Genomic DNA, 25,986 nt, shown 5'->3' on the forward strand with positions numbered 1-25,986 from the left:
TTTATTTAACCTATTTATATTTATTTAATTTTTACTCTGACGTGTATCCAGCTATAATTGCACTTGCTTCTAAAGCACATCAGATTTGTTTTGGACAACACACCCCTGACCATTCTAAAACTGGAAAAGGAAAAGTTATACTGGATCCTTCCATGGGATGGACGCCTCACAGTAGTTTTATCATTAAAGGGTGAGAAATTTGGTCAGGGTTCAAGTTTTCTCTTTTGAGTGATTTTTTAAAAATATTCTGTGCCATCTTGTCTTCTCCGTGAACGGTTGTTTAATGGGTATGTGTTAATTGTGCGATAGAATTCTCTCTGTGAACCTACAATCCTCTTTTTAGCTTTATATTTTATAAACTGCCAGATTGTACAATTTTTATGTGTATTTTTAAAGCTTGATGTGAGGGTAATTATCTAAGTTAAACAGCCTATTTTTGTACCTCCTGTACAGTTTTATAATTCTGCTGATTGATGAAGGCGTCTTGTGCGGCGCCTCCCACAAATAAAGGTAGTTTTAGACCTGGAAGGTCTCAGCTTCATCTCCGTGAGGACTTGACGCCCGCTCTCAGACAAGGGGTCATTCCCGGTGGTCTTCCTGGCTGTAGGGGCATGGGCGGTGAGGGTGAGCAGCTGACTCAGGAGGGGAGGGAGGGTGCAGTTGCCAGCTGGTGTCTGCAGCACGGTCCAGGGGGTTGGAATGTCCTCCTTGGTGGCCGCGAGGAAAGGTTCTTTGAAAACCTGCAGGGAGTCCCCAAAAGTATTGGTTTAGGCTGAATTCCAGGAAGCTGGCCCGGTTGGGTTGGGACCGAAATGCCCCATGGTGAGAATGAGACTCCAGCTGAGTCTGGGGAGTGTACAGTGAGGAGGACCGAGGAGCCCATAAAGGGGTTAAAACTGCTTTAGTAACTTGGCCTGCGCAGTGCTGGGATGGCCGTGACCTGGTGTGTCAGGGGCACCTGATCCGTTTACCCACAGGCCTAGGGATGAGCCCAGCGGCCAGTCTGGGCGGAACTAGAATCCCACCAGCCTGCTTCTTCCTTTCCACCTGGTGAAAAAGCTGAGGACGTTCCTCTCTCTTGCATCGCAGGAAGGGACCACTCACGAGGCCCGGGGACCGGCTCCTTCCCCTCTGCTGGCCACCGTCCAATCCCTTTGGCCCAATCCCTCCGGCCCGGCCAGGTCCCAGGAGCACGCCTGGGAATTAGGATGCGCCCTCTGAAGCTCGGGATCCCGGACCCCCCGGGTGGGCCGAAACCCGAGGGAGCAGGAGGGGCCGCAGGAGGCTGTTGATGCCTGCTCGCTGCCTCCCACCGCTCGATGGCAACGTGGAACCAGCTCTTGGAGTCCCCAGGGAGCTGCGAAGCCGGAGCAGGGGCTGCATTTGGAATTGGTCCAGGCCAAGGAGGGAGCCTCAGCTGTGTCCGAGAACAGAGACGCGCACAGGTCCTTGGGAGGGAGGCCAGCAGGTGGTCGAGACACTGGCATGGCCAGGGCCATGGTTCTGGGCCACTGAGGCAGTGTTCGCTGCTTGGATGCCGGGTCAGTGTCGGCTGCAAAGAGGGTGCTTTTTTCTGAATGTTGGATACATTTCATCAGGTAAATGCGTACATATACCAACAGCATTTCATCAGCAAAGGCACTGACTCTTACTCTATTATTTGTCCCATCCGTCATTTGTGCTGGGTGCGTGCCTGAGCTACAAGAGCTCATTAAAAGAGCCAACAACAGCCCCATCAGTCTGTCCTTCCCCCTGGGCCAGGCACTGTGCCTGACCTTATTCCTCTCCCCCGTAGACCAACATTTCCCTTCAGATCAAAAATGTACATCTTTTACTTCAGTGAGACACTGACTGGACCCTTTGCAAGACCAAATATCGGATGATGACTTTGTATCTAAGCCATTTAGCTGTGAGCAGAGGGAGCAGGGCTGGTAAGAACATGGCAGCCCCTGGGAAACCATAGTAAAAGATGGCAGGGGGCAGAGGGAGCCGTTTCCAGAAACAGGAGAGGCAGGGCCGGCAGGACAGTAGCTGAGTGAACTTGGCCTCTGAGAGGGTTAGCAGGTGAGCTCAGTGGGTATTCTTTTCTGTCCTCCCCAACCTTTGCCTCTCCAGATTCACCCAAGCCCGCTCGGTGATCTGGATGAAGCCATAAAGGTGTGCTCATTGGGTTTGCCTGCTGGCATCACCATTGTGATTCATGACCCAGTAAAGATTCCAGAAGATAGCAAGAAACTGGAATGCTGAGCCCAGACCCAACGAATGGTGGGCGGCCCTGCCTTGACATGATGATGAGGTTGGAAATGGAGGGCAGGGCCGTAAGAGGCTTGGAAACCGCCACAGACACTTGAAACAAGAGATATTGGGACCTCGGATATCTGTCACGTGATGAAGAACTGGTTTTGCTCCCTTGCTCCAGATGGTCTGGGCTAGACTAGCGGGGAGGTTCTAGTTGGGAGCCTGAGCTGCCCACAGTGCCGAAGGAAGCTGGACAAGTGAGCGAGGGCTGGGTCTCTGCAGGAATCCAGCAGAGGGGTCGGGCCTCATCCTGAACAGATCAGGAAGAAATTCTTCCTGGGGTCACAGGTTGCACTCAGGGCCCTTCCAAATAAGCATCTATGACTGAGGCCTGCCCCTCGCTGTGATGAGTTCCTGGAAAAGCCTGCCTGGCTGGGTGTGCATCACAGGAAGCGCGGAGGGGGGCCACCGCAAAGGATCTGTTGATGATTGGAGGGGGCTGGGCTGGTGTTCTCCAAGATTCTGCCAGGGGCGTCTGCTGTTCCAGACACAGGTGCCCTAAGAGTGGTGACACAAGCCACAGTTGACTCATTGAGGACAAGTGTGCGCGTCAGAATTCCAGTTCCAAGGAATACCGCACTTAGGCAAAAGGCCCCATGACCAAATAAACTCCGGAAATGATGGATTACAGACAGATTTCCTATTGACTGCAACACCATTCAGCTTTTAATATACTGACAGGAGGGGCACCCGGCTGGCTCCGTCGGTGAAGTGTGACTCCTCATCTCCGGTCATGAATTCAAGCCCCACACTGGGCGTGGAGCCTACTTAAAAAAAACAAACAAAAGAAAAACCCAAAATATCATATATTAACAGGATATCTTGAATCATTGCCTTTAATTTTTTTTTTTTAAAGGATGTTTGGAGTGGCAGAGATAATAACATTTTCATCAAATCTTCTTTTCCTCTTTCTGGATTCCTAGGAAGACAACCTTCCCAGGCTCGCCTGAAGTTAGGTTGGGGCACGTGACTAACTCTGGCCAATGGGTGACAGGGAAAATAAACAGTGCCACTTCTGAGCCAAAGCCCTGACCAGCCGGGGCACAAGCCTCCAGCTCTCTCTTCTTCTGACACATGACGGGCCACCGTGGAGGCCACATATGGGAACGACACAAAATGGAAGTCATTTGAATCATATAGGCCCCACACAGAAAGCAAGCAGTCCTGAAAAGTCACCTGATTCAGAACAGACTTCTCATCCGTAAAATAAACACAAAAACCCTTGTGTTGAGCCACTGAGATGTCTGGGCTAATTACCGCAGCCCAGCTAAGCCCCTCCTGACTAACCCTTCAGGTAGAAAGTGTCCCAGAAAAAGGCTGCTACCCGTCACCTGAGAAGTGAAGGACAGTGCGCAGCCATCTATGACTTTAGCCAGCTAAAAAGATCGTGCTGTCGGGATGCCTGGGTGGCTCAGTGGGTTAAGCAGCTGCCTTCGACTCGGGTCCTGATCCTAGTATCCTGGGATCGAGTCCCACATTGGGCTCCTTGCTCGGCAGGGAGCCTGCTTCTCCCTCTGCCTCTGCCTGCCGCTCTGTCTGCCTGTGCTCACTCTCTCTCTCTCTCTCTCTCTAAAAAATAAATAAAATCTTAAAAAAAAAAAAGTTCATGCTGTCAACAATCTGAGGGGAGCAAAGGAGAGGATTCTCTGTCTGCTGCTCTTTCATCCACCCCCCTCCCGTCATGATTGGATGCCCCGTTTGGCTTCTATGGTTACCTGTGTTCCCCTGATGGTTTTGGTAGCGGTGCTCATGGTGAACCCTGATGAGAAGTGGCTGAACCCCACAGGGGAAGTGGGAGGGGGAGGGCAATAACACCCTCCACACACTGCCTTCCCTTGGCCTCACAGGGCCTGCTGGGTTCACGGTGGTCTCTCCCAGGGCTTGGGACATCCAATTTGGCGGGGACCCGAGGAGGGTGAAGTTGGGAAGGAGAGTTCCTTTCATTGGCACCCACTCTTCCCAGAACAATTTTAAAGGGAAGTAAAGTAGGGACTAAGGGGCAGAAGGTAGATAATTTACATTAGGGCCCATGCGGTATAGAGCTGAGGGTCTGACCTCTCCATTCTGGTGACTCAGAAACCTACTCCCTTCCAACGTGGGAGCCATGTCACTCTCAGCAGCTGGGTGGCTGTCACAGGGAGCGAAGGGCAGACAGAGAGTAGAGAACTTGTTGGTTGCAAAGGAAGCCCTCTTCGATAGGACTTGCTGTAACCAGGATGACAAAACCCAGTGTCATTGTTTGGTAAGTCTTAGAATTTTTAGCTAGGTCAGTGGTTTTCGAACTCTGATCTTATCAGCATCGCGGTGTGGGAAATGGGAAACTTACACAGGCCCCGGTCCTATCCTGCTTCAACAAGCCCGGGTCTCTGCCTTCTTCGATTTCCAGGTGATTCTGGCATAACACAAGGGTGAGAACCATCCATCTAGGCCATAGTGCTTATCACAGAAAGGAAGTTCACAAGATATGTACCACTAATGCTTCACTGTGTCTCTCACCTATCAAAAATAAATGAACACCAGTTTTTAAATCCAAACTGGATTGATACTTTTTAAAAAGCCTGGTTTCCACAAGCCAGTCCCCAGAGCTGAGGAACAGCTGGTCATCCCATTCCTTGGGAGGGCGGGTGAGAGCAAGAGTTTGGTTTCCTCAGCTACTGGCTCCCTGAAGGAACGTGGTCATGCCCTCAGTCAGAGACCCCCAGCACCCACCCTCAGCCCCCAGGACAGTGTGTTCCATAGAAACTTTGGGAAGGAATCTCACTATTGCCTGTTCCCAGAGACATGTCTGCATGTGGGTCTCATTTCCTTGTGTTGGACACCGGCGAGTCCTTTCAACCCAACGGCCTGTGTCTTTCTGTCAGGAGAAACTGGCTCGTCTAACTTCTAAATCATTGTCTCCACTCCATTTTCTGTTTGTATTTTCTTTAACTTTCAACAGTAGAATGTTGGGACTCTGGGTTTGATCCTCCGTGACACTTATACTTTATTTCTTATATTACATATGTTGATTTTGTTCCTTCTGGAAAACGTTCCGGCTTTATTTCCAAAATTTGCCATGACACGTTTCTTAGTTTCAGTTTCATTTCCAAGAGCTCTTAATCCCTGTCCCTTTCTTATGGGGAAATTAGTTTATGAGGACACTAATTAGACTTTTTTTTTTTTTTTTAACAGCTTTCTTCAGTTCTCTGTATCATCTCTGTATCCTTTGGGGTAATTTTGGTTTATCTTGATCTCTCTTTTCCAAGTTGAAGATTTTTCTAAGTGTTGGTGATGCTTGATGGGTTATACATACTAAAAAATGAGGCAGCAAAAGTGAGGCCCTGTGTTGGTAAGTAGAGCTTGTCAGCTGGTAAATTTTGTTTTTAAGTTATTATACAGGGAATCCTTAAATGCCAGAGGGCAGAGGTCTTTGCTCTGGAGTCCTTAAAAGTTTTTGGAGAAGAGTCTTCTGACTGTTGGCCTGGGGATTAACCGCTACTATCTGTCCTTCTACATCAGGGGTCAAATGTTTTATGAACCAACTTCTAGTTCATTCTGGTTCTAACATGTCACTCCCAGCCTCTGCCATCCTTGCCCTGAACCTCCAAGGTGAAGCCCGTCTCTGGTTCTATTGGACAGATGCACCCCTCCTCAGCTCCATCTCATTCGTGTGTTACTGTAGGCCGAGGCAACTGCCCTTGGCTAGGGCTGCGGCCTGTAGAGGAGACCTAGCCTCCTGGGCATGGGGGTACTGTGTGGGCACAGCAAGGGTGCAAAGAAGGGATATCGAGGGAGTGGATGGGACAGTGGTTGGCCTTGGGGTCCAGGCCGATGGAGGGAGACAGGAATGTGGTCAGGAGACGAAGGATATGGAGATGAAGGATATGGAAGTGGAGCAGTATTGCATGGGGACAAAGTAAGATTTGGCTGCAGGGGTGGGTGGTGGAGAGAAAGTGAAGAAGACTCTTACAGTTTGAGGAAGCAAGCAGATGTTGAGGCTCAGGTATAGCTGGGTCTTCTGGTAGACACTGGGGTTGACCACGGTGGCAGCAAGAGTCAGGGGGCAGGGGAGGTAGAAGTAGACAGGAAGAGAGTCTCAAAGTCCTCCAGAAATTCCAGATTGGGCAATGGCCTTTAGATGGGGAGTGCCTTGGGCCTAAGAGGGGTACAGCACATGAGGGTGGGCTTGCTTCCCAAACGCTGAAGCCATGAGGAGACAACCAATGATCAATGCCCACCAGTTCAGAGGTTTTTTCTGCCTTTCAGTCTTCACTCAGGAAGAATGCGGAGAAAGAGGCATCCTCAGCCAACGGCCAGTCTCCAGCCAGGGTGAGGAAATGGAGGGTCTGTGAAGAAGGGAGGGGTGTGGGCAAATTTTTCTCCAGCGAACCAGGTTTCAGAGGGCAAATGGGAGGTTTAAGCAGAGAGAAGCAGCGTCCTGAAAATGGACAAAAGCTCAGGGGCCGGTGGTGACTGAGCACTGCGTCCTTCAGACTGACAAGGCCCAGGGCCGTTCAACACACGGGTGGGTTAACGCACCTTCAGGCTGTGATCTGAATGGAAGGAAATTTGCTCAGCAGCCGGAAGGGACATGGGGTGCCCAGGAGATTGTGGGGCCTTGAGTTTATCAGCTACTGAGGCCCTCTTCTACCCAGCAGAGGAACTGAGGCAATTCTCTATTGTTACAACCGAACCTGACTGGCCGGGTGGCTTCGTTGTGGCTGGAGAGCCCCACGCAGCTGTGAGGGGAACAGGGAAGCTGGATCCAAGCCCCAGCACCAGCCCCCTGAGGTCCTATCCCTGCCGCTGGGGCCCGACCCTGCAGCGGGTCCCCTGCACAGAAAGAATATGCAGTCGGAACCATTGAAAAAAACAAACACCTTGCAATACCTGATTTAAAAAAAATAATCTTTAACCGTATTCAGATATCAGTTAATCTATCATTCAGGCCCCAAAAGAGAACAGCCTGGCAGTAAAACAAAAAAGTAACCTCACACAGCCTTGGATTTTGCCTTTGCTTTTCCAAGAAGCCAAGGAGCTGCCTTTGGTGTCTTTCTTAAGGAAGCAGCTCTTTTCCCCATCTGGGTTCCTAGTCAAGCATCTCAGTTTATTCTCTCCCTTGCAGTAAAGGAGAAAGGAAGAAAAAGACAACAGGTGCCTACTCTGGCATCCACGTTTTCCAGGGAAAAGTGGATCTTCCTTCTGGGAGAGGTCCTCTCAACTCGCCCTCGGTCAGCTCTTGGGCTGTTGGGTGGTTCTGGATAAGTTTGCTGCATCTATATAGATCACCTTCCTTAAAAACAGCCCCCCAGGATCCCAGCCCATTTCCAGCCTCTTTGCGTTTGCAAAGAAATGTGACCTACCACTGCCACTCCATCCGGAGAATTTATTTCTGCCTCTCAGACTGAGGGGCCGGCCCCTTGTCACTTCGGCCACTAGATGGCGCCCGTGTGCAGCCTCGTTTCCTCCTGGGCCAGCAGCAGCACCTTGTGCTGTCCCCAGTCCCGTGTGTGGCCACTGCTCCTCCGAACTGTGGGGGCCTGCTCCCTGTGAGATGAGATTGGGATCCCCCCAAAAAGGCCAAAGGATCTGGCTTTGTAAACAACTCAAGTCCTTTATGAAAGTAATGCTTATACACATGTTCTTCTCACTTGAGCACTGACATGTAACATAAAATGTAGAGCCCCCTCCTGTATGGGGGTGGTCTTGGGATCTGACATTCTCTGGATCCACGCAGTAGTCCAGAAGCCCTTCGAGGGGGCTCTAATGTGGGCAAGAGGGCCTTAGAGCTTAGATGTGGGATCCCAATCGCCTGGAATAATCTTGTGTGGCTTCTTGCTGCTGCTGCATGGCTGCTCAAAAAACCCAACTACTCAACTCAACACCCACACCGAGTAAGCGCAGCAGAAACGTTGGCTGTCTGTATTCTCTGCATGCTACAGGTAGGCAGATTGAAGCTCAGAGAAGTTAGGCAACTTGCCCAAGGTCACACAGTCGGCAAGAAGCTGTGCAGAGAATCACACTCCATCAGAATGACCCACAGTTTCCATCCTTCAGCCTGAAGGCCGCTGAGTCCATGAAGCACTAGCTTTCCAAGGACGTGGAATTTCTACTCTGAATCCCTGTTTCTACTTGTAGTTGCAACTCCCTTGACTTTATTTATTTTTTTTTTTAAGATTTTTCATTTATTCTACAGACAGAGATCACAAGTAGGCAGAGAGTCAGGCAGAGAGAGAGGGGGAAGCAGGCTCCCCGCTGTGCAGAGAGCCCGACTCGGGACTCGATCCCACGACCCCGAGATCATGACCGGAGCCGGAGGCAGAGGCTTAACCCACTGAGCCACCCAGACCCCCGCCTTGACTTTATTTAAACGGAGAGCATATTCTTATTCTTGCTAAAACAGTGTGGTCTTGGGACCAGAAGCATCAGCATCACCCGGGAAATTTTAAGAATCCAAATTCTCTGGCCTCGTGCCAGACTGGGTAAATCGGCAGCTCTGGGGATGGGGCTCTCCAAGGTGATGTGAGTGAAAATTCGAGTGCACTTGCTCATGTCTCAGAAAGCCAAGTCCGTAAGCTTAATTAAGTCCAACAAGCATTTCCTGAGCATCCTCTCGGTGGCTCAGAGAAGAGGGCCCCAGAAACCTAGCAGTGAGGGGAAGGAAATAGACATGAAACGGGATCTCCCCAGAAGCTACAAAATGGTGGGAGTTGGGGGGCAGAGACAGGGGTTGGGGGCTTGCAGGTCAGGGATGGACCTGAATGAGGCATCAGAACTGTGCACAGCTCCAAATGCAGGCACCCAGGGTTATGATCAGACAGTTCTGAGGTGGGCCCAGCACCTCGACTGCTCAAAGCTGCCCTCTCCTGAGACGGCTCTGGGGGCTTCACAGCCAGGCTTCGGTCGAGCTTGGCATCCAGGTGGAGTATGATACTGTTTGCAGTAAGAAGATGCCACCCACCCTTCGGAAGAGGGACCGCTGCGGTCTTCCCCCTTCCTCAGCTCACTCTTGGGGTTTTCAAGCACCTTCTGCACTCTGTGCCCCCAGCTGACGCCTGCCCTCCCCAGTGCACCAAAGAGGGCCAAGCCCTCATGCTTCTGCCCCTGCTCACTTCCGGACTTCTCACCCCCGTTTCTGCTTTTCCACCCCGCGTGCTGGTGCTCCGCATTGCGCACCCTGGAATTAGCTGGAGAGCTTAAAAAACACAATCTATACATACACAAGTTGCCACTGTTACCATGTGCAATGTTTGAGACACACTAAATAATATATGTGAAAATAATATATGTGAAATTCCAATTTCACTGTATTTTAGGAGAGTCAGGAGCATTGCTGGGGACCAGGTCTAGACACCCCTGGACAGGGGAAGGGTTGATAAGAGCCTATAAATACCAGGGCCAAAGCCTACTTCCTGAGCCCCTTCTCTCATTTATGCCCCCTCTGAAAAGCAAGCTTGGGTCCCCAAGATCACAATCACCCATCAGGGAAGTCTTGCCAGGCTCCTGCCCTCCCCTTAGTACCAGGTTGTTACAGTTATTACAGTCCTGGCTCTGATTAGTGATTCTGGGGCCTGATAGCTCATGAGCCAAGAGGGGCACTGTGGGGGCTCCTGCCACAGAGCCCACGTACCTTGCTCAGACAACCCACGCATTCCTCTCTTTGCTCCCCGCTGGCCCAGGGAGTGTCTAGATGCAGCAAGATGCCGTCTCTGACAAAACAGAGCAAGTCTGAATTAGGAAAGAACCCTATGCAAGGCACAGCAATCTACAATGAACTGCTTACACACTCGGATTTTCCTCAATACAAAGCAATTTTGCTTTCACCCACCGAGAGTTCAAAAAGCAATTGCCAAAATGCTGTATTACTTCCTAAACCTTAAACCAAAAGGCATGTGGAGATGTTCTCAAGCATTGATGCCTTTTTACCTGCCCTCTTACTGTGAAGACCCAGCACCAGATGAAGCCACTGGTGCCAGAGCCAATCCAATCAATGTGCAATTTTATTCTGGAAGATTCCTTGGTTGACTGATCAGGTTCTCTGGCATGGTTTATGGTTTCTTACTCCAGACTCTGGTTACACAGGGCAGAATCCAGCTGAAACTGGCTTAAGCAAAAATGGCAAAAGGATAGGCTCATGGAAACCCACCTTCAAGAACAGGCCTTCAGGAATGGCTGGAACCAGGAGCCGGAATGCGATCAGAATGTTTTCACCTCTTCTGTGTGCATTTTGACCTCCTCGCCTTCTACAGATCCCCCCTCTCCTGTGAATGGGGTGATAGCCTCAGGTGGCATTTGTCTTCTGACCTCTGCATTCAGGCAGGGAAAGGCTCTTTCTCCAACTTGATAAACAACACGACCACCACCAAAATCCCTCAAGGTTAGACCTGAACATGGGGCACTGTGACACCAACCTTGGACCAATCATTTGACAGGAAAGTGGTATCGAGTAGGAGGACAGAAGCTCCCTAGAAAACCTTCTAGAATAGAGAAAGGAGGGGTTCTTCTCAAAAAGGGCCAAGTGCAGACATAACTCCTGGGGAAACTGCAATGAGACTGCATTCTAATTTGTGTCTATGACAGATGCCATCAAAAGTTTCAAGTCACGTGGGCAACTCCACGCCTTGGGCCCTGATGTCCTTCCACCCAACATCCCACATTGGCTTTGTTTCACCAGCAGTATGACAGGGAGATTCCAAAAAGAACTTTTGTGAAGGTACCAATGCACAAAGATACGAAGAGGGATTGTTCCAGAACCCAGCAGACCCTCAGCATTCATGGCCTTCCCTGCCCCGTGGTCTGTCACATAATCTAATTTATGACTTTGCTCAGCCAGGAATTTAAATACGTAGGGCTGGCTTGTGGGAGCAAGATCCCCCGCTGGTGTGTGAGTCAAGCTTGCAGTCCGGCACCCACCTCTGCACCTGGCTTTGTTACTTTCTGCCTATTGGGACAAAACCACTCCGCTGGGGTAGGTTTTATTTTTTCATTGCTAGGTGAGGTGGCAAATGTGGCAAGATCCACAATGGTTCTTCGTCACAAATAGAAGTCTGTCGTGGCAGGACATGTCCATAGAGGGAAGAGCCAGCTCTGGGACAGTGACCAGCCTCCTGCAGGAGGACAACAGGCAGCTCATCCTGGACCCCTCTGCCCATCAAAGGCCCCCAGCGGTGCAGACACTGCACATCCAGAGAGAAAGTCGGGGGAGAGCCCATGTCGCTTCCTCAAAACCTTGCACCTAGAACTGTCCTAGGACTTGGTTATTCAACTTACAGGGTCTACACTTTGAAGACCTGAAAGCAGGGCCTGGAGGACGTGTCTGTGCCCACATCCAAGGCAGCGTTATGCACAGTAGCCAAACGGTGGAAGGAACCCAGAGTGGATAAGGAATAGGGTGTGCGCAGGTGGCCGAGCATTAATCAGACTTAAAAAAGAAGCAGGTTCTGACACCAACTCTGACACAGACGGCCCTTGAGGACATCTCGTGAAGTGAAGCAAGCTAGTGACAAAAGGACAGACACAGTAGGGTCCTGCTGATGCGTGGTTCCTGGAGTAATCTCATTTGCACAGTCGGAGAGAAGAACAGTGGTTGCGGGGGTGCTGGGAGGGGCCAGGGACTGGGAGTTCGTGTTTAATGGGACCACGTTGCAGTCTGGAAAGGAGACGATGCCGGTGGTGGTGATGGGAGCAGGACAGTGCAAACGAACCCGAAGGCCACAGCACGGTGCCCTAAAAATGGTTAAAATGGTACCTTTTCTAGTTGCGTGTATTTTGCCACATTTAAAAAAAATACAAGCAGGAGGGGTCTGAAAATGAGGTTCGTCCGAATGGGGGGCCTGGCACAGGAAAGCACGTAACTCCGACGTGCAGAGGGAGGGAGGAGTCCGAGTTCACACACGCAGAACCACAGAGACGCAGAAGTGGGAGCACATTTTCCCCTTCTACCTCTCCGGGCACTGGGCTCCGGGCTGCCCTGCTTCCTGCCCCCCCCACCCAGCACAGTCCTCCCATCGGCAGCCAGCCCACTACCACGACGACGGGTAAGGTCACAACTCTCCCTTCCCTCTTGGCAGTGTGGAAAGGGTTTCCGACGGACTGTCAAGGCCTCGCTTCTAGTCCCTTCCCCTTTCTTGGCCTGTTTCCCTGGGAACAGAGAGGAAAGCGGGCAGAGATCCCCTGAGTTCCTTCTGGGCAGATGTTCCCTGCTGGGTGAAGCAGCCCCCCCCCCCACCGCCCATATTGACCTTGCTTTTACGGTTGTTTCCTGTTTTTGTCCTCCCACTTCCTCTCGTGCTCTGCCATCGGGTGACAGATTTAGAAGCATGGGGCTGCCTTCTGGTCGGCAGGCCCATGTGGGTAAGGCTTGAACCATCAGAGCTGTGCTCCGAGCAGATGCAGAGAGAAAGGGATGGTCCCCTTCTTCTTGGGATGGCATCTGGGGGTCCTGATGTGTCCCTTTGATAACTTTCTTACTATCAGTCTGACACGGGTTTTGCTAGGTTATTCCTCTTTTACTGCTGCTCTAAATGACGTGCTTTCAAAATGATATTATTCTATGTTACTGATAGACATAAAAGCAACTTGGTTTTGGATACTGATCTGAAACCTAGTTGGCTTGCTAAAATCCCTTGTAATTTGGAATCACTCGTGAGACCATTCTTTTGGATTTTCGACCCAGGCAATCCTATCATATGAAAACGCTGATAGTTTGTCTAGGACTTCTGGAGCAATGTTGAAAATAGCAAAGATAGTGGGCATCCTCCTCTGGGTCCTGCTTTTATAGGAAATGCTCCTGAGATTTACTCATTAAATATAATACATGCATAAGCTTTTTGTAAGTTCTGTTTACCAGCTTAAAGACGTTTCCTTCTAGGGGTGCCTGGCGGGCTCAATCGGTAGAGCATGTGACTCTCGATCTCGGGGATGTGAGTTTGAGCCCCAATGTTGGATGCAGAGATTACTTAGAAGAAAAAACTGTTTCCTTCTAATCTAAGATCTTTTTCACGAAAGGATATTGAATTTTTTTTCTTCTGGATGATCCTATTTTTCCTTCTTAAATCTGTTAAGTAATTTTTAGTTTGGACTCCTTTAAAGGCAGAGCTTGAAACAAGGACTTGGGTTCAGGTAGGTTATTTGAGAGGTGATCCCAGAGAGTCCGGAGTGAAAGAGCAGGGGGACAGAGACGGGGAGAAAGAAAAGCCGATTAGAGGTGTGTGACTGATGTGGCCACAGGCAAAGGGAGCTTGACTCCCGTTCAGAGAAGCCTGCCAGAGGCCTCCCACAGTCGCCCAAGGAGAACGGGAGGCTGGAGCTCCTATCATCCTCTAGCTGGTCCCTCACTGGGGGAGGGATGTGTCTTAGGGAATTTCTCTCCCACTTTTGGGAAACACTTAGCAGGCTGACATGTGGCTTCTAAAGCATTGAAGAAGACTGGGGGGCAAGAAGCAAAAAGAAACATGGTATAAACTTGAGGCGGGACACTGCAGGGCGAGGTGAGTCTAAGTCTGCACGAAATTATCCACAGTAAATACTACTGATATCAGAGGAGGGCAGAAGTGATATGACAGAGCACAAAGTCTTTTTTTTTTTTTTGAAGATTTTATTTATTTATTCGATAGACAGAGATCACAAGTAGGCGGAGAGGCAGGCAGAGAGAGAGAGAGAAGGAAGCAGGCTCCCCACTGAGCAGAGAGCCGGACGCAGGGGTCGATCCCAGGACCCTGGGATCATGACCTGAGCCTAAGGCAGAGGCTTAACCCACTGAACCACCCAGGCGCCCCACAAAGTCTTCTATTACCAACATAATGAATGATACCTGTAGGGTTTCTTCTATTGTTAAGCTACTTCTGCATATCTGAGATAAACTCAATTTGGATATGATGTATATATATTTATACACTGCTCTATGTCTTTATTTGGTTGGCTAGCATTTTTCGTTTAATTGTTGCATTTATATCCATGAGTGAGACTGGCCTCTAATCTTTCTTTCTCATCCCGTGCTGGTCTCATTTTGATGTTAAGGTGAAAGTTACTCTGGCCTCGTAGAAGGAGTTGTGTTCCTGCTTTTTCCATTCTCAGGGAGGGTTTTTATGAAATTAGAATTGCCTCTACTTAAACTTGCGTAACACCATCTGGACCAGGTGTTTCCTTTGTGGGGAGATTTTAAATTATGGATTCAGTTTTTTTTTTAAGGATTTATTTTATTTATTTATTTGACAGAGAGATAGCACAAGTAGGCAGAGCGGCTGGCAGAGGGAGAGGGAAAAGCAGTCTCTCTACTGAGCAGGGAGCCGGATGCGGGGCTCGATCTCAAGACCCTGGGATCACAACCTGAGGCGAAGGCAGCCGCCCAACCGAACAAGCCACCCAGGTGCCCCTGTTTCTTTAGTAGTTATAGAACCATTCAGACTTTTTATTTCTTCTCAAATCAATTTTGGTAAATTTTATCTTTCTAAGATTTGGCCTGCTTTGCTTTGTTTTTTTGTTTGTTTGTTTGTTTGTTTTTTGGCGTAAGTCATTTACAGTGTTTTAAAATTTTTAATTGTGGTAAAATACACATAACATAAAATGTACCATCTTAACTATTTTTCGGTGTAGAATTGGTTAAGTGCATTCACGTTGTTTGACAGCTAATTCCCAGAGTGTTTTCGTCTTGGCAAACTGAAACTATGCAGAGGAAACATGCTCACTTCCCCTCCCCCAATCACTGGCAACCACGTCAACCTTCTGTTTCTGTAGGTTTGTACTGTCTTCATTGTAATCCTCTTTTCATTCCGAATAACGAATAACGGTGACTTGTGCCTTCTTTGGTTTGTAAGTAAATTTCCCCAGAGACTTGCCCGCACTATGAACTTCTCCGGAGAACTTTTGGTTTCATTATTCCTGTCTACCATAGTTTTGTTTTCTATTTTGTTGGGTTTTGCTCCTTATTTTTCCCTTTTGCATTTACTTTGTTGTTCTGTTTACTTTGATTTCTGCCCTAATCTTGATTCCCTTTTGAGTCATTTTTGGGTTTCTTTTGCTGTTCTTTTTTCTAACTTCTTGAGTACCTACTAAAGATTAAATACTCATTTTTGACTTTTTTTCTAATGCAAGCATTCAAGGCTATCCATTTCCCTTCAAGTGCCACTTCCGATGCATCCCAGACATTTTAATATATGTATCGTTCAATGCGAAGATTTTTTGAACGTGTCATTGCAATGTCTTCTGTTGACCTGTGGGTCAGAGTACATTTTCACATTACTATAAAGCCTTTTTTTTTTTTTAAAGATTTTATTTATTACTTATTTATTTAAAAGAGAGACAACAAAAGAACATGAGTGGGGAGGAGAGGGAGAAGCAGCCTTCCCTACTGAGCAGGGAGCCCAGTACGGGACTCAAACCCCGGACTCTGGGATCATGACCTGAGCCAAAGGCAGGCACTTAACAGACCATGCCACCCAGGTGCCCTAAAACCTATCTTTTTGAAGAGCTTGTGCTCTCTAATTTAGGAGCAGATCGAGCTTTTAAATTATGTGTTTCAGCTCATCCATTCCTCACACTCTTGTTTGTTGGCTTCGTTATTCCTGATTGAGGACATGCATTACAGTCCCTTGCTGTAATCATGGTTTGATCTCTTTCTGGTTCTTTCAAGGTGGATACTTACAAATTTAGAAGAATTCTAACTTTCTGCTGATCTCTCCCTTTAGTCCAGACATTCATGCTATCCCTCGTAAGTATTTTTGTCTTAGAAGTTCTCTTTCTCTGATATAAAGAGAACTTCCCCAGCTTTCTTTTGGTTAGTGTTTGCTGGGTATATTCTTTCCCAGCGTTCAACTTTCAACCACTCCATACTCTTATGCCTTAGGTGTGTCTCATAAACACCAGAGAACTGGGTTTTGTGGTTTGTTTTTGTTTTTTTTAGATTTTATTTAATTATTTGAGAGCGAGCATACAAGTAGTTGCGGAGGGGTAAAAGGGAGAGGGATAAGCAGGCTTCCCGCTGAGCAGGTACCCTGCCCCCCCCCCCCCCCGCCCCCCAATGCAGGACTCCATCCTAAGACCCTGGGATCATGCCCTGAGCCAAAGGCAGACAGACATTCAACTGACTGAGCCACCCAGGCACCCTGGGTTTTGTATTTTCATGTTTTAAAAATCTAATCCGAGATGAGAATTTAGGAACGACTGAGTCCACAACTTCCACGACACCCTACTGAGTAAGAGTTGAGTTTAAAAACCTGTATTTTCAGCAAGTTGGCAAGAACCCTAATCTAGAAGTTTCTCTTCTGAGCTTGTGTGTTTGAGCTACTTTTAAAAATAGAATTTATTTTTTTAGAGTAGTTTTATCTTCACAGCAAAACACAAAACAGACCCCATGCATGTGGAGACTCCCCCTTCGTCAACACCCCCCACCAGAGGAGTATGTCTGTTACCTTCAGTGACGCTACGCCGGCACTTCGTCAGCACCCAAAGTCATGGTTATATCAGCATTCAGTCTCGGTGTACGTTCTATGCCCTAAATATCCTCTGTCCTCTGCTTATTCACCTGTCCCTCCATCCCGACTCCCAGCAACCACTGATCTTTTCTAAGTTCTCCTCTCCTCGCTCTATCACTTATTAGCTCCATGACCTGGGCCTGTCATTAATTCACCTGAGCCCTACTCTCTCTGTTGCGTAATCAGAATGCAGAATGGCTCCTTATTTTTGTGTGACATTAAATAAAACAATGGATTAAAACCTCGTTCAGTCCCTAGCAGAGAATACACATCAACTAAGCGTTAGTTTCCCATTCCTTCCCCCGTTCTCTTAGAAATCGGAAATCAAGTTTTGCTGAAACAGGATGTGGCTTCCACATCCAATCAGATTCCCCTGTGATGGGGGGTATCACCAGAAATCTAAGCAGGGGAGGACACAAGAGGTTACTGCCTCCCAGACCCTCTTTCTCCAACTTGGAAAGTCCTTCCCTTTCTGCTTCCTGCGGGGAGGGTTCCCATCCATATGTTATCCGTCCTTTCAGTCCAACACCTCTGACCTAATCTGATAAATGGTCAGGGCACACTCTGGCTTTAAGCTGTCTGGGAGCTAAAGTGACTCAGAACTCAGTTGTGTGTGCAGGAAAAAGCTTGTCGCCAGGGCCCCAGAGGGAATCGCGATCCAGGTGATGCGGGTCACGTGAGACCTTGTCGTTTCCAAGGGAATCGCCCTGAATTCCATTAAAAGTTTGAAGGTTTAGGGGCGTCTGGGTGGCTCAGTGGGTTAAAGCCTCTGCCTTCAGCTCGGGTCATGATCCCGGGGTCCTGGAATCAAGCCCCGAATCGGGCTCTCTGCTCGGCAGGGAGCCTGCTTCCTCCTCTCTCTCTGCCTACTTGTGATCTCTGTCTGTCAAATAAATAAATAAAATCTTTAAAAAAAAAAAAAGTTTGGAGGTTTATAAAGGCGGCAGGCCCATGCACTATTCCTCTTCCTGGCTGTTCTGCTGTGACTGATTTATGAATACAAGGCATTGTCCTTGCATAAAATCCAGACACCAGACAGAAATAGGTTCACACAGAGCAAGGATTTTTTTTAAGATTTTATTTTTTTTATTCTTTAAAGATTTTATTTATTTATTTGACAGAAATCACAAGTAGGCAGAGAGGCAGGCAGAGAGAGGGGAGGAAACAGCTCCCCTCCAATCAGAGAGCCCTATGCGGAACTCTATCCCAGAACCCTGAGACCATGGCCTGAGCCAAAGGTAGAGGCTTTAACCCACCAAGCCACCTAGGCGCCCCTAAGATTTTATTTTTAAGTAATCTCTACAGCCAATATAGAGCTTGAACTCATGACCCTGAGATCAAGAGTCCTATGCTCCCACTGACTGAGCCAGCCAGGTGCTCCCTCAGGGCAAGGATTTAAAAAAATTCTATCTGAAAATCTCTTTCCTTTAACCATAGTTAAATTTTTCATCTTTATTGGGATTATTATAAATTTGGACTTTTTAATACCATCTTCTTAAAAATTTACATTTGTCCCTCTTCTTCCATGCTTTTCTTTTTTAATTCTTTTGACTGAAGTGTGTTTGTTTTCACGCCATTTTAACCTTCTCTAGGGGTTTAGAACTTAAACACTCTCTCTCTGCTGGTTTTTCTTGAAATTTTACCATGCTTCTTATAGCTTAAAGTATATCCTCCCTCCCGAATAATACAGAGTTTAGAAAGCTTTAACTGTAATCCTCTCTTAAATATATTATTGCCCAGGATTTTAGTTTTGAACTTTTTAAGACTTCTCAAATTAAATATTATAAATATTACATATTTATCTTCCATATTCGTTTGCCATTTTATTTTCCCATGCTTCCTTCTTGCATAGAAAACTATCCGGCAATCATTTTTTCTTCTGGACGCGCATCTTTAAAAATTCCTTTAGTGGAGGTATCTTGAGGGTAAACTCTCTCAGTCTCTGCTTATCTTTCTCTCATCTTGGTTCTTGAAAGACGGTTTTGTTGGGAACACAAGAGAAGTCATTGGATTAAGACCCAGTCCTGACAAATCCCTTCCCCAGCCCTGTGAAGAGATGAATTCACTCCCGAAAACCAACACACCAATCTCCATTCCCCTCAAATGCTCCTGCATCTTAACCCTTCCAGCTTTCTTGTCCCCTTCACTGGAGAGCTCAGAGACCTAAAGAACATGGCAGGGACTATTTGGTAGTAGAACAGAGCTCCAAGAAGGAGCACCTGAATTTCTTCTCTCATCGACATCATGGTTGGGTTCCTGTCATCCCTGGGCAACTTCTTGGTGACAGGAAGTGTTGGTCTTCCCTCTTCATTTGGAAGCATCTACCTTGGCCTTTTAAGGTCTGATCATCAGGCTGCCAAATCCACTTCACTCTTTCTCCCAGAAGGCTTCACGGCCTCATGCAAGGACAGCACTTCCGCCCCCAACACCGCCTTCCCAAGTCTTCCCCAGAAGTTCCAGGAGGCAGAACGGGGCTCCAAGTAACTCCCATTTCGCAAGGACCCTGACTCCCGTGGGCAGGTTTGAAGGGCCAGAACCTTCCGGCTTGGAAAGCTTTTTCATTTCTGCCACACAGAATCATCACCAGCCCTGCCATCCAGAGGCCATCTGGCAGCCAGCACGTGACCTGGGACAATTCTGAGTCACCTTCCCTCCACTGAGTCAAGTTCCTTTCTATCAGCTTCTTCACTTGCTGGGGCATAAGGACTGATAGCTGCTGGCTCATGGGGGCCTCTGCTAGGATCAGAAAGGGAAGGGCTTTTTCCTACCAGTTCTGGTTCAGAAAGTCCCAGAAAAACCACTGCCCAGTTTGAGGGCCCATCTTTGGGGGATGAAGAGCCCTGGTTGGCCTTGTTAGGTGTGCAGCTCAGCTCCGTGGCCTGGGGGTCAGCAGAGACATCACCAGGAGAAAGGTACACTGGGCACAAAGAGAAAGATCCCCCTACTCCGATCCAATCTTATCTGGGTTGTACACCAAGACAAACTACTACTTCTGTTCATTTACTCATCCATCCCTCCCTCCCTCCCTCCTTCCATCCATCCATCCATCCCTCCCTCCATCCCTCCCTCCCTCCATCTATCCTCTTACTGGATAGTTACTCAGCATCAACTCTTTGGCAGGTACAACCTACCATATCCGCTCTAGAACAGCAAACAGCTCTAGAATCAGCTTCCGCCCTCACGGGGGCGGGAGGGGGGGTGCTGGTGATGGTGGTTAGGCCAGCAGGGGGCGGGGTGGGGGGGGACGTTGATATGTAAGCTATCAGATGCAAAACCACATTCCCTAGAGATCAAAGAGGAAATGGTGGGTGGGAACAGGGGCTGACCAGCTTAAAGCAGGACCTGTGGGCCCCAGAAGCTTCTGTTGAACACTGGTGGGGATGGAGTCTGGCTGGTCCAGCTGTGCGTGCGATTGGGATTCACAGGCACAGACCCTTCCAGAAGCTGTTTGGAGCTCCCTGGGCAAAAGACAGACAGACAGACACACACACACACACACACACACACACAAAACACACCTTGCTGGTCCCAGGGACTCCTGCTTCTGGGGATTCCCTCAGTAGGTGACAAAGCATTGCAATGCCCCCCTCCCTGGACCAAATCTCCCCTGAAGGGTTGGGGGGAGACACCATAAGCCAAGCCCTGGAAATGGAGGCTGGGGGTTTGAGCTACAGTCAGACAGACCCCCATTACCTCTGTCAGTGCCTGGGCTGCTGGGGACTGTCGTGGGAGCTCTTCCCTCAAGTTGTCCCTATGGGCTGGGTCAGGGAGGGTTGAGGTCATGAGCCCGGTGGGTGTGGAGGTTTCAGTAGCTGTGTCAGGGGGCAGTGGGGGTGTCCCCTGGAGCGCCTCCAGGGCCTGCCCGGGTGTCCTTAGAGAAGCCCAGCTCCCGGCCCACTTTGCGACGGAGACGGCATGTCCTGGGCAGACCTGATTTCGGATATTCTGTTCCCAGAAGGGAACTCAATAATGTAACCTGTGGGATTGGGGGTTCTCAGATCTGGGGCTTGTAGGCCTCACTGTCCTTTGTGCGCACACAGTGCCCCGAGCCCCATGTGCACGCACAACCCTCGCACACATGCGTGCCTGCCACTCGCCCTGCCCCCTGCCCAGCAGCATGGCCGGAGGCCAGGGTATACCCTGGCTTATCGGCTCCCTCCCAGCTTCCTCTGCCTGCGTTCCTGCAGGCCTGGAGCTCTGAGAGCTGGCCTTCCACGTGGCTTCCAGAAGACCTCTCAGATAATGAGAGGAAATGTGGTCATCAGCTCATAGAAGGCTGGGGTTCCGGGCTGCAGCTTTAGGCCACCACTCCCTGACCTGGGTCCACCATCTCCCTCCAGGAGGCCCTCGGCTGTTCCCAGCAAGCCTGTGGATGCCACTCGAGATGTCCCCTTTTGGATGCTGGGGTCTGCCCACCGCCCTTCTTGCCCTGTTCTGCTGCCCAGGTGAGCTGGTACCTGGGGTTCCTGACTTGGCACGTGCGAGCCCAAAGTGGGAGCTGCCGGCTCCCTGGTGTCTGGGGTGGGAGGCAGAGCTGATCCTGAAGTGACTGAGGCTTTGAACACAGTGGTAGCCCAGCCTGGGCACTGGATGCCACGCCAGCCATGTTCCCTCATGATCCTGGATGGTGGGGGGAAGCCGGCCTGTGGGACAGCAGGCTGACCAGGCCCCATGGCTTCAGGGCCTGTGGAAGTGGCAGGTCATGGAGGCTGAGTGGTGGGCTGTGTGAGGCCTGAGGCCAGAGGCGATGCTGGGGTTCAAGGGAAGGGGAGGGAATGCCCCAGCTGTTCTTCAGATGTGGCCCAGGGACAGCAGGGGGCAGCAGAGGACATGGCCTTTTGACTACTGTCCAAGGGAGTCCTCCAGGGAGTCAGGGGACTGTGGAGGAAAGTGCTACCGTGTGCTGAGCCTGTTTTGGACAACCTGCCAGGTGCTTTTCAAGGGCTACCTCACCACAACCCTGCAGGAAAGGGGTTTACTAGCCCATTTTACAGATGAAGAAACAGGTTCAGAGAGAGAAAGCACCCTGCCCAGGGTCACACAGCTGGTACATGGCAAACTCAGGATTCAAATCCAGCTCCGTCTACCTGCAAAGCTCCTTTCTTGCCACTTCATTATATGCCACTCACTGAGGGCTGAGTGGGGACATGCTGGTGTGGAGGGAGCACAGGACAGGCCCAGCTGGTTGAGATCAAGGACCCTCTGAGTGGGAGGTGAGCTCCGAGGACTCAGTCTTGATGCATCAAATACTTCTGAATGTCTGTCACACGCGGGGCATTGTGCTGAGCACTGAGGGAAATCTGGGCCCTGCCTTCTAGAAGCTCTACCAGTCATTGGCACGGTGGTCCCATTACCTTCCTGAACTACTCTCCCCCTGCCTTCCTCCTCACTGGGCTCTACCCCATCTTGATCTTGCTTGTCCCCAAGCACACCAAGCATGCCCTTGACCCAGGGTCTTAACTCCGGGAACACTCCCTGCTCCCCACGTATCTGCGGGGCTCACACCTACCTCTTCCATGTCTTTGCTCAAATGTCGATGCCTTGGTGAGGTCCCTACTGACCACCCTATTAAAATGGTAACTCCACCCCATTCCTGTCCCGCCCCAGGCACTGATCACTGTCTGACCAGCTGGCTATCTCACTTGCTGATTATTGTCTGTCTCCTTCATGATAATGGGAGCTCTGCAAGGGCAAGGTTGGGTCTGCTTGGGTCACTGCTGTGTCACTGGAGCCTAGAACAGGGCCTGGCATACAGCAGGTAATCAAAAAGTATTTGCAGAAGGAAGGAAAGGAGGGAGGAAAGGCCCAGAGGACCCAGTCCACCTCCATCTCTGAGAGGCGTTCATGAAGGGAGGGGGCATTTGGGCTGGGCTTTGAAGGTTGCATAGGATCCCTCTGCATGGAGATGGAGGCTGTGCATGGAGAAGACTCATCCAAAGGTGGTGGGCTGGAGGAAGAGCACCCAGAGGCAGGGAGATGGCTGTGGGACAGCCTCTGCGGTCTAGACCTGGGCAATATGCAAAGCCTTGCCCACAGTCTAGACACAGGCGATACGCAAGTCCTGAACAAGAGAAGAGTGGCAGAGGGGCCAACTCTGGCCTATCTTCTTGGGCACCTGTCCCGTGATCAGACTGCCAGCAGGGGGCAGGGCAGCAGAGACCTTTGCTGCCCTGTCTTTCTGGTCTTCCAGGGTCTGGGGAGGAGTTCGAGGTCCACATGTATCCAGAGCAGCTGGTGGTGGAGCCCGGAGGGTCCCAGCTGGTCAACTGTAGCACCAGCTGTGCGAACCCGAAGACCGGGGGCCTGGAGACCACACTCACCAAGACCCTGAACCAGTCCGGACCCCAGTGGAAGCAGTTCTTGGTCTCTAACATCTCCCAGGACACCATCGTCCACTGTCACTTCACCTGCTTCGGGAGTCAGAAGTTGAAGAGTCTTAACGTCAGCGTGTTCTGTGAGTGCTGCCCTGTGGGGCCCTCCTCACCAGGCAGAGCCCGTGTCTGCTGTCTGCAGAGCTACCCTGGGCACTCGCTCTGGCCCCCACCCCGCTGGGCTCCCCCTACTCCCCCACAAATAGCAGGGTGCCAACAGAAGGGCCACCATGCTCTCCAGTCACCCCTTTGTCTCACGGAGAGAAGGTTAACGCATCACCTGGTCCTTTTATAGTCCTTTTTTTCTTTCTTTCTTTTTTTTTTTAAAGATTTATTTATTTATTTGAGAGAGGTGGGTAGGGAGAGAGGGGAGAGGGAGGGAGAGAGAATCCGGGACAACTTGGTGCTGAGCATGGAGCTGGACTCAGGCAGGGCTCGATCTCACAAGCCTGAGATCATGAGCTGAGCCAGAACTGAGAGTTGGATGCTTAATCGACTGAACCACCCAGGCACCCCTGCTTTTATATTCCTGAGGGCCCCTGGCAAATGTGGGACCATCACCCCCACACACACACCTGCACACAGGCCGGGGAGACCTTCCCAGAGGGCAGGATTCTCTCAACATCTTGGCACCAAGGCTATGGCTTGGTGCTCCCCATGACCAGCATCAGGGGATCAAGTGAAAAGGAACATGTCCTAAATCCAACATATGACCTCGGGGCGAGGGGGGCAGGGTGTCCAGGCTGCCACTGAGGGTCCCGTTTAATAGACAAGGGATGGCAGTTCTAACTAAGCAAGGCAGGTCGGACTCCAGCCCCCACCCCTTAAGTGAAGACCCCACAACCCTTGGCCCAGTTCCAGTGAGCACTCCCTTTTTAGTCTCAGGACAATTATCGAGCTGTTTGATATGGAAATTTATGTTTGATTTCTGGAAAAGGAGACAGATCCAAATTTTTTTTTGTTCCTAGTCGACTGTACAATTTCTAGACCTCCTCTTCATAGACCCCTGACCACCTCGATTCTTGTCGATTCCAGAAAACGCCATGTTGGTAAAACTCCAAGCCCATCCATCCTTCACCTTGAACTGCTTCCTCCTCCTCTCCTTGTGCTCTAGAGCAGGCCAGGCTGGGGCCCTCCTCCCCATGTCTAGCCGAGGCCCCGAGAACACAGCAGTGCCGGGGGCAGGGTGGGGAGCCTGGGACTACACGCTCACCCTGACCAGCCCTCCCTCCTCCTTCCCTGCAGACCCTCCCAAGCAAATGCTCCTGAAGATACAGCCCACGTGGGTGGCTGTGGGGAAGTCCTTCACTGTCGAGTGCCACGTGCCGGATGTGAAACCCCTTGAGAGCCTCACTCTCACCCTGCTCCGTGGCAAGGAGACCCTGTGCAACAAGACCTTTACGGGGGAGAAAAATGACACCCAAGGAGCCACGGCCACGCACAAGGGCATGGCTCACAGGGAGGACGGCCGCCACAACTTCTCATGCCACGCCCGCCTGGATCTGCGGTCTCGCGGCGGGGACATCATTCACCAGGTCTCCGAGCCCCAGATGCTCAAGGTCTATGGTGAGGGGCACCCCCAGGATGGGAGGGGTGGGAGAGGACAATCGCTTTCTGTTCCTTAGGGGAGGAAAAAGCCTTCAGCACACCCTCTGCCAGCTCAGGGGGCAGGCACCCAGGGACCCCGCATTGAATCCCGGGGCTTCCCTCTCACTCTTCCCCGGAGCTCTCTGAATGCCCAGTTTGGAACTGAACTAGTTGCTGAGCAATGAGTGAACTGCGTGACCTTGACCAAGGCACCCTCTTCTATCTGGCCATGGCCCCTCTTTGCGTTCAGAGGTTGGGCCCGGAGGTCCCCTGGAGCTCCGCTATTCCGTGGCTCTCGATGGTCAAGGTGTTTCCTGTCTTCAGAGAGTTTGGTAGGAGCTCACTCAGCTCTGCCCAGGGCAGGGCTGGGCTTGGACCACGCTGCCGTCCAGGCCACTGTGGCCAGCATATGCTGGTGCCAAGGGCCGGTGGCAGGAGAACATCCATGGCCTCACAGAGGGCTGGCTGGTGGCCCGGACCCCGCCTAACTTTCCCCGAGATCCTACACCGTTGGCCATTCCTCTCTGCAGCTCAGGTGGCTGCAAGACAGATGAGGCGTGGGCAGGTGACAGGCAGACATCTACTCCCCCCTGGGCCCTGCCATCAGGGACCAGGGGTCATCTAAGACCCCTGCCCCCTCTTCCCTCCCCAGAGCCCACGCCGGACAACCAGATGGTCGTCATCATCTCCGTTGTGTCGGTGCTGCTGTTCTTGTTTGTGACATCTATCCTCCTGTGTTTCATCTTGGGCCAGCACTGGCGCCAGAGGCGGATGGGCGCCTACGGGGTACAAGATGCTTAGGTGGGGCCTGAGTCAGGTCTACTGGCACAGCCTACACGAGTGGCATGGCCACCGCCGCAGCAGCCGCTGGAACTCAGCAGGACTCCTCAGGATTGTGGTCTAGCCCTGGCTGCGGGATGGTTACAAGCAGCCGAAGACAATGGGGTCGTTTCCTTTTCTAGTCTGCATATAAACACGTGGACCCAATCCTGTGCCTCCATGTCTTCTCCTGGGATAGAACTCCACAGCCAGGAAAGGCAAACACCGGGCCTGGACTTCTCTCCCCAAAGGTCTCCTAAGCCTCCCTCAACCTTCTCCCTCACAGGGGCCTTCCAGAGCCCCAGCCAGCCCAGGCCCTGGGGTGTCCCCATGCTGACCAGCCCAGGCACCAGACACCCATCCTCGTGGAGCCCTGAGTGACTCATTTCTCCTGAGGGACGCTGGGGGAGACACACCCTGGCCCAGGAGGGCAGAAAGACGTTCTGTTCCTACTTGGTACT

General features: G+C 50.6%; 1 protein-coding gene across 3 annotated transcripts; it reads left to right on the top strand.

Annotated features, from left to right (window-relative positions):
* Positions 1 to 12,177: 12,177 nt before the first annotated feature.
* ICAM2 (intercellular adhesion molecule 2) lies at positions 12,178 to 25,693 on the top strand. 3 transcript variants are annotated; one of them, XM_032870842.1, is made up of 6 exons: positions 12,303 to 12,314; positions 12,593 to 12,630; positions 21,089 to 21,193; positions 22,939 to 23,202; positions 24,365 to 24,685; positions 25,359 to 25,507. In XM_032870842.1, exons 2-6 carry the CDS (start codon positions 12,597 to 12,599, stop codon positions 25,505 to 25,507), a joined length of 873 nt encoding a protein of 290 aa, XP_032726733.1. In that variant the 5' UTR covers positions 12,303 to 12,314; positions 12,593 to 12,596. The 3 variants fall into 3 exon arrangements, with proteins under 3 accessions (XP_032726734.1, XP_032726733.1, XP_032726735.1); XM_032870843.1 differs by lacking the exon at positions 12,593 to 12,630 and having other exon boundaries at positions 12,178 to 12,314; positions 25,359 to 25,693; XM_032870844.1 differs by lacking the exons at positions 12,303 to 12,314; positions 12,593 to 12,630 and adding an exon at positions 14,967 to 15,087 and having other exon boundaries at positions 25,359 to 25,693.
* Positions 25,694 to 25,986: the final 293 nt, after the last annotated feature.

This window comes from Lontra canadensis, unplaced genomic scaffold (genome assembly GCF_010015895.1).
Source record: "Lontra canadensis isolate GAN:19392208 unplaced genomic scaffold, GSC_riverotter_1.0 scaffold41, whole genome shotgun sequence".
Classification (NCBI taxonomy): domain Eukaryota; kingdom Metazoa; phylum Chordata; class Mammalia; order Carnivora; family Mustelidae; genus Lontra; species Lontra canadensis.

Excerpts from the sequence above, each read along its gene's own strand:
- ICAM2 (XM_032870842.1), top strand. The coding sequence starts at position 12,597 with ATGGGGCTGCCTTCTGGTCGGCAGGCCCATGTGG. Across the intron at positions 12,631-21,088 it reads TGGTCGGCAGGCCCATGTGG|GAGGCCCTCGGCTGTTCCCA; the intron begins GTAAGGCTTGAA and ends ATCTCCCTCCAG. Across the intron at positions 23,203-24,364 it reads TCTTAACGTCAGCGTGTTCT|ACCCTCCCAAGCAAATGCTC; the intron begins GTGAGTGCTGCC and ends CCTTCCCTGCAG.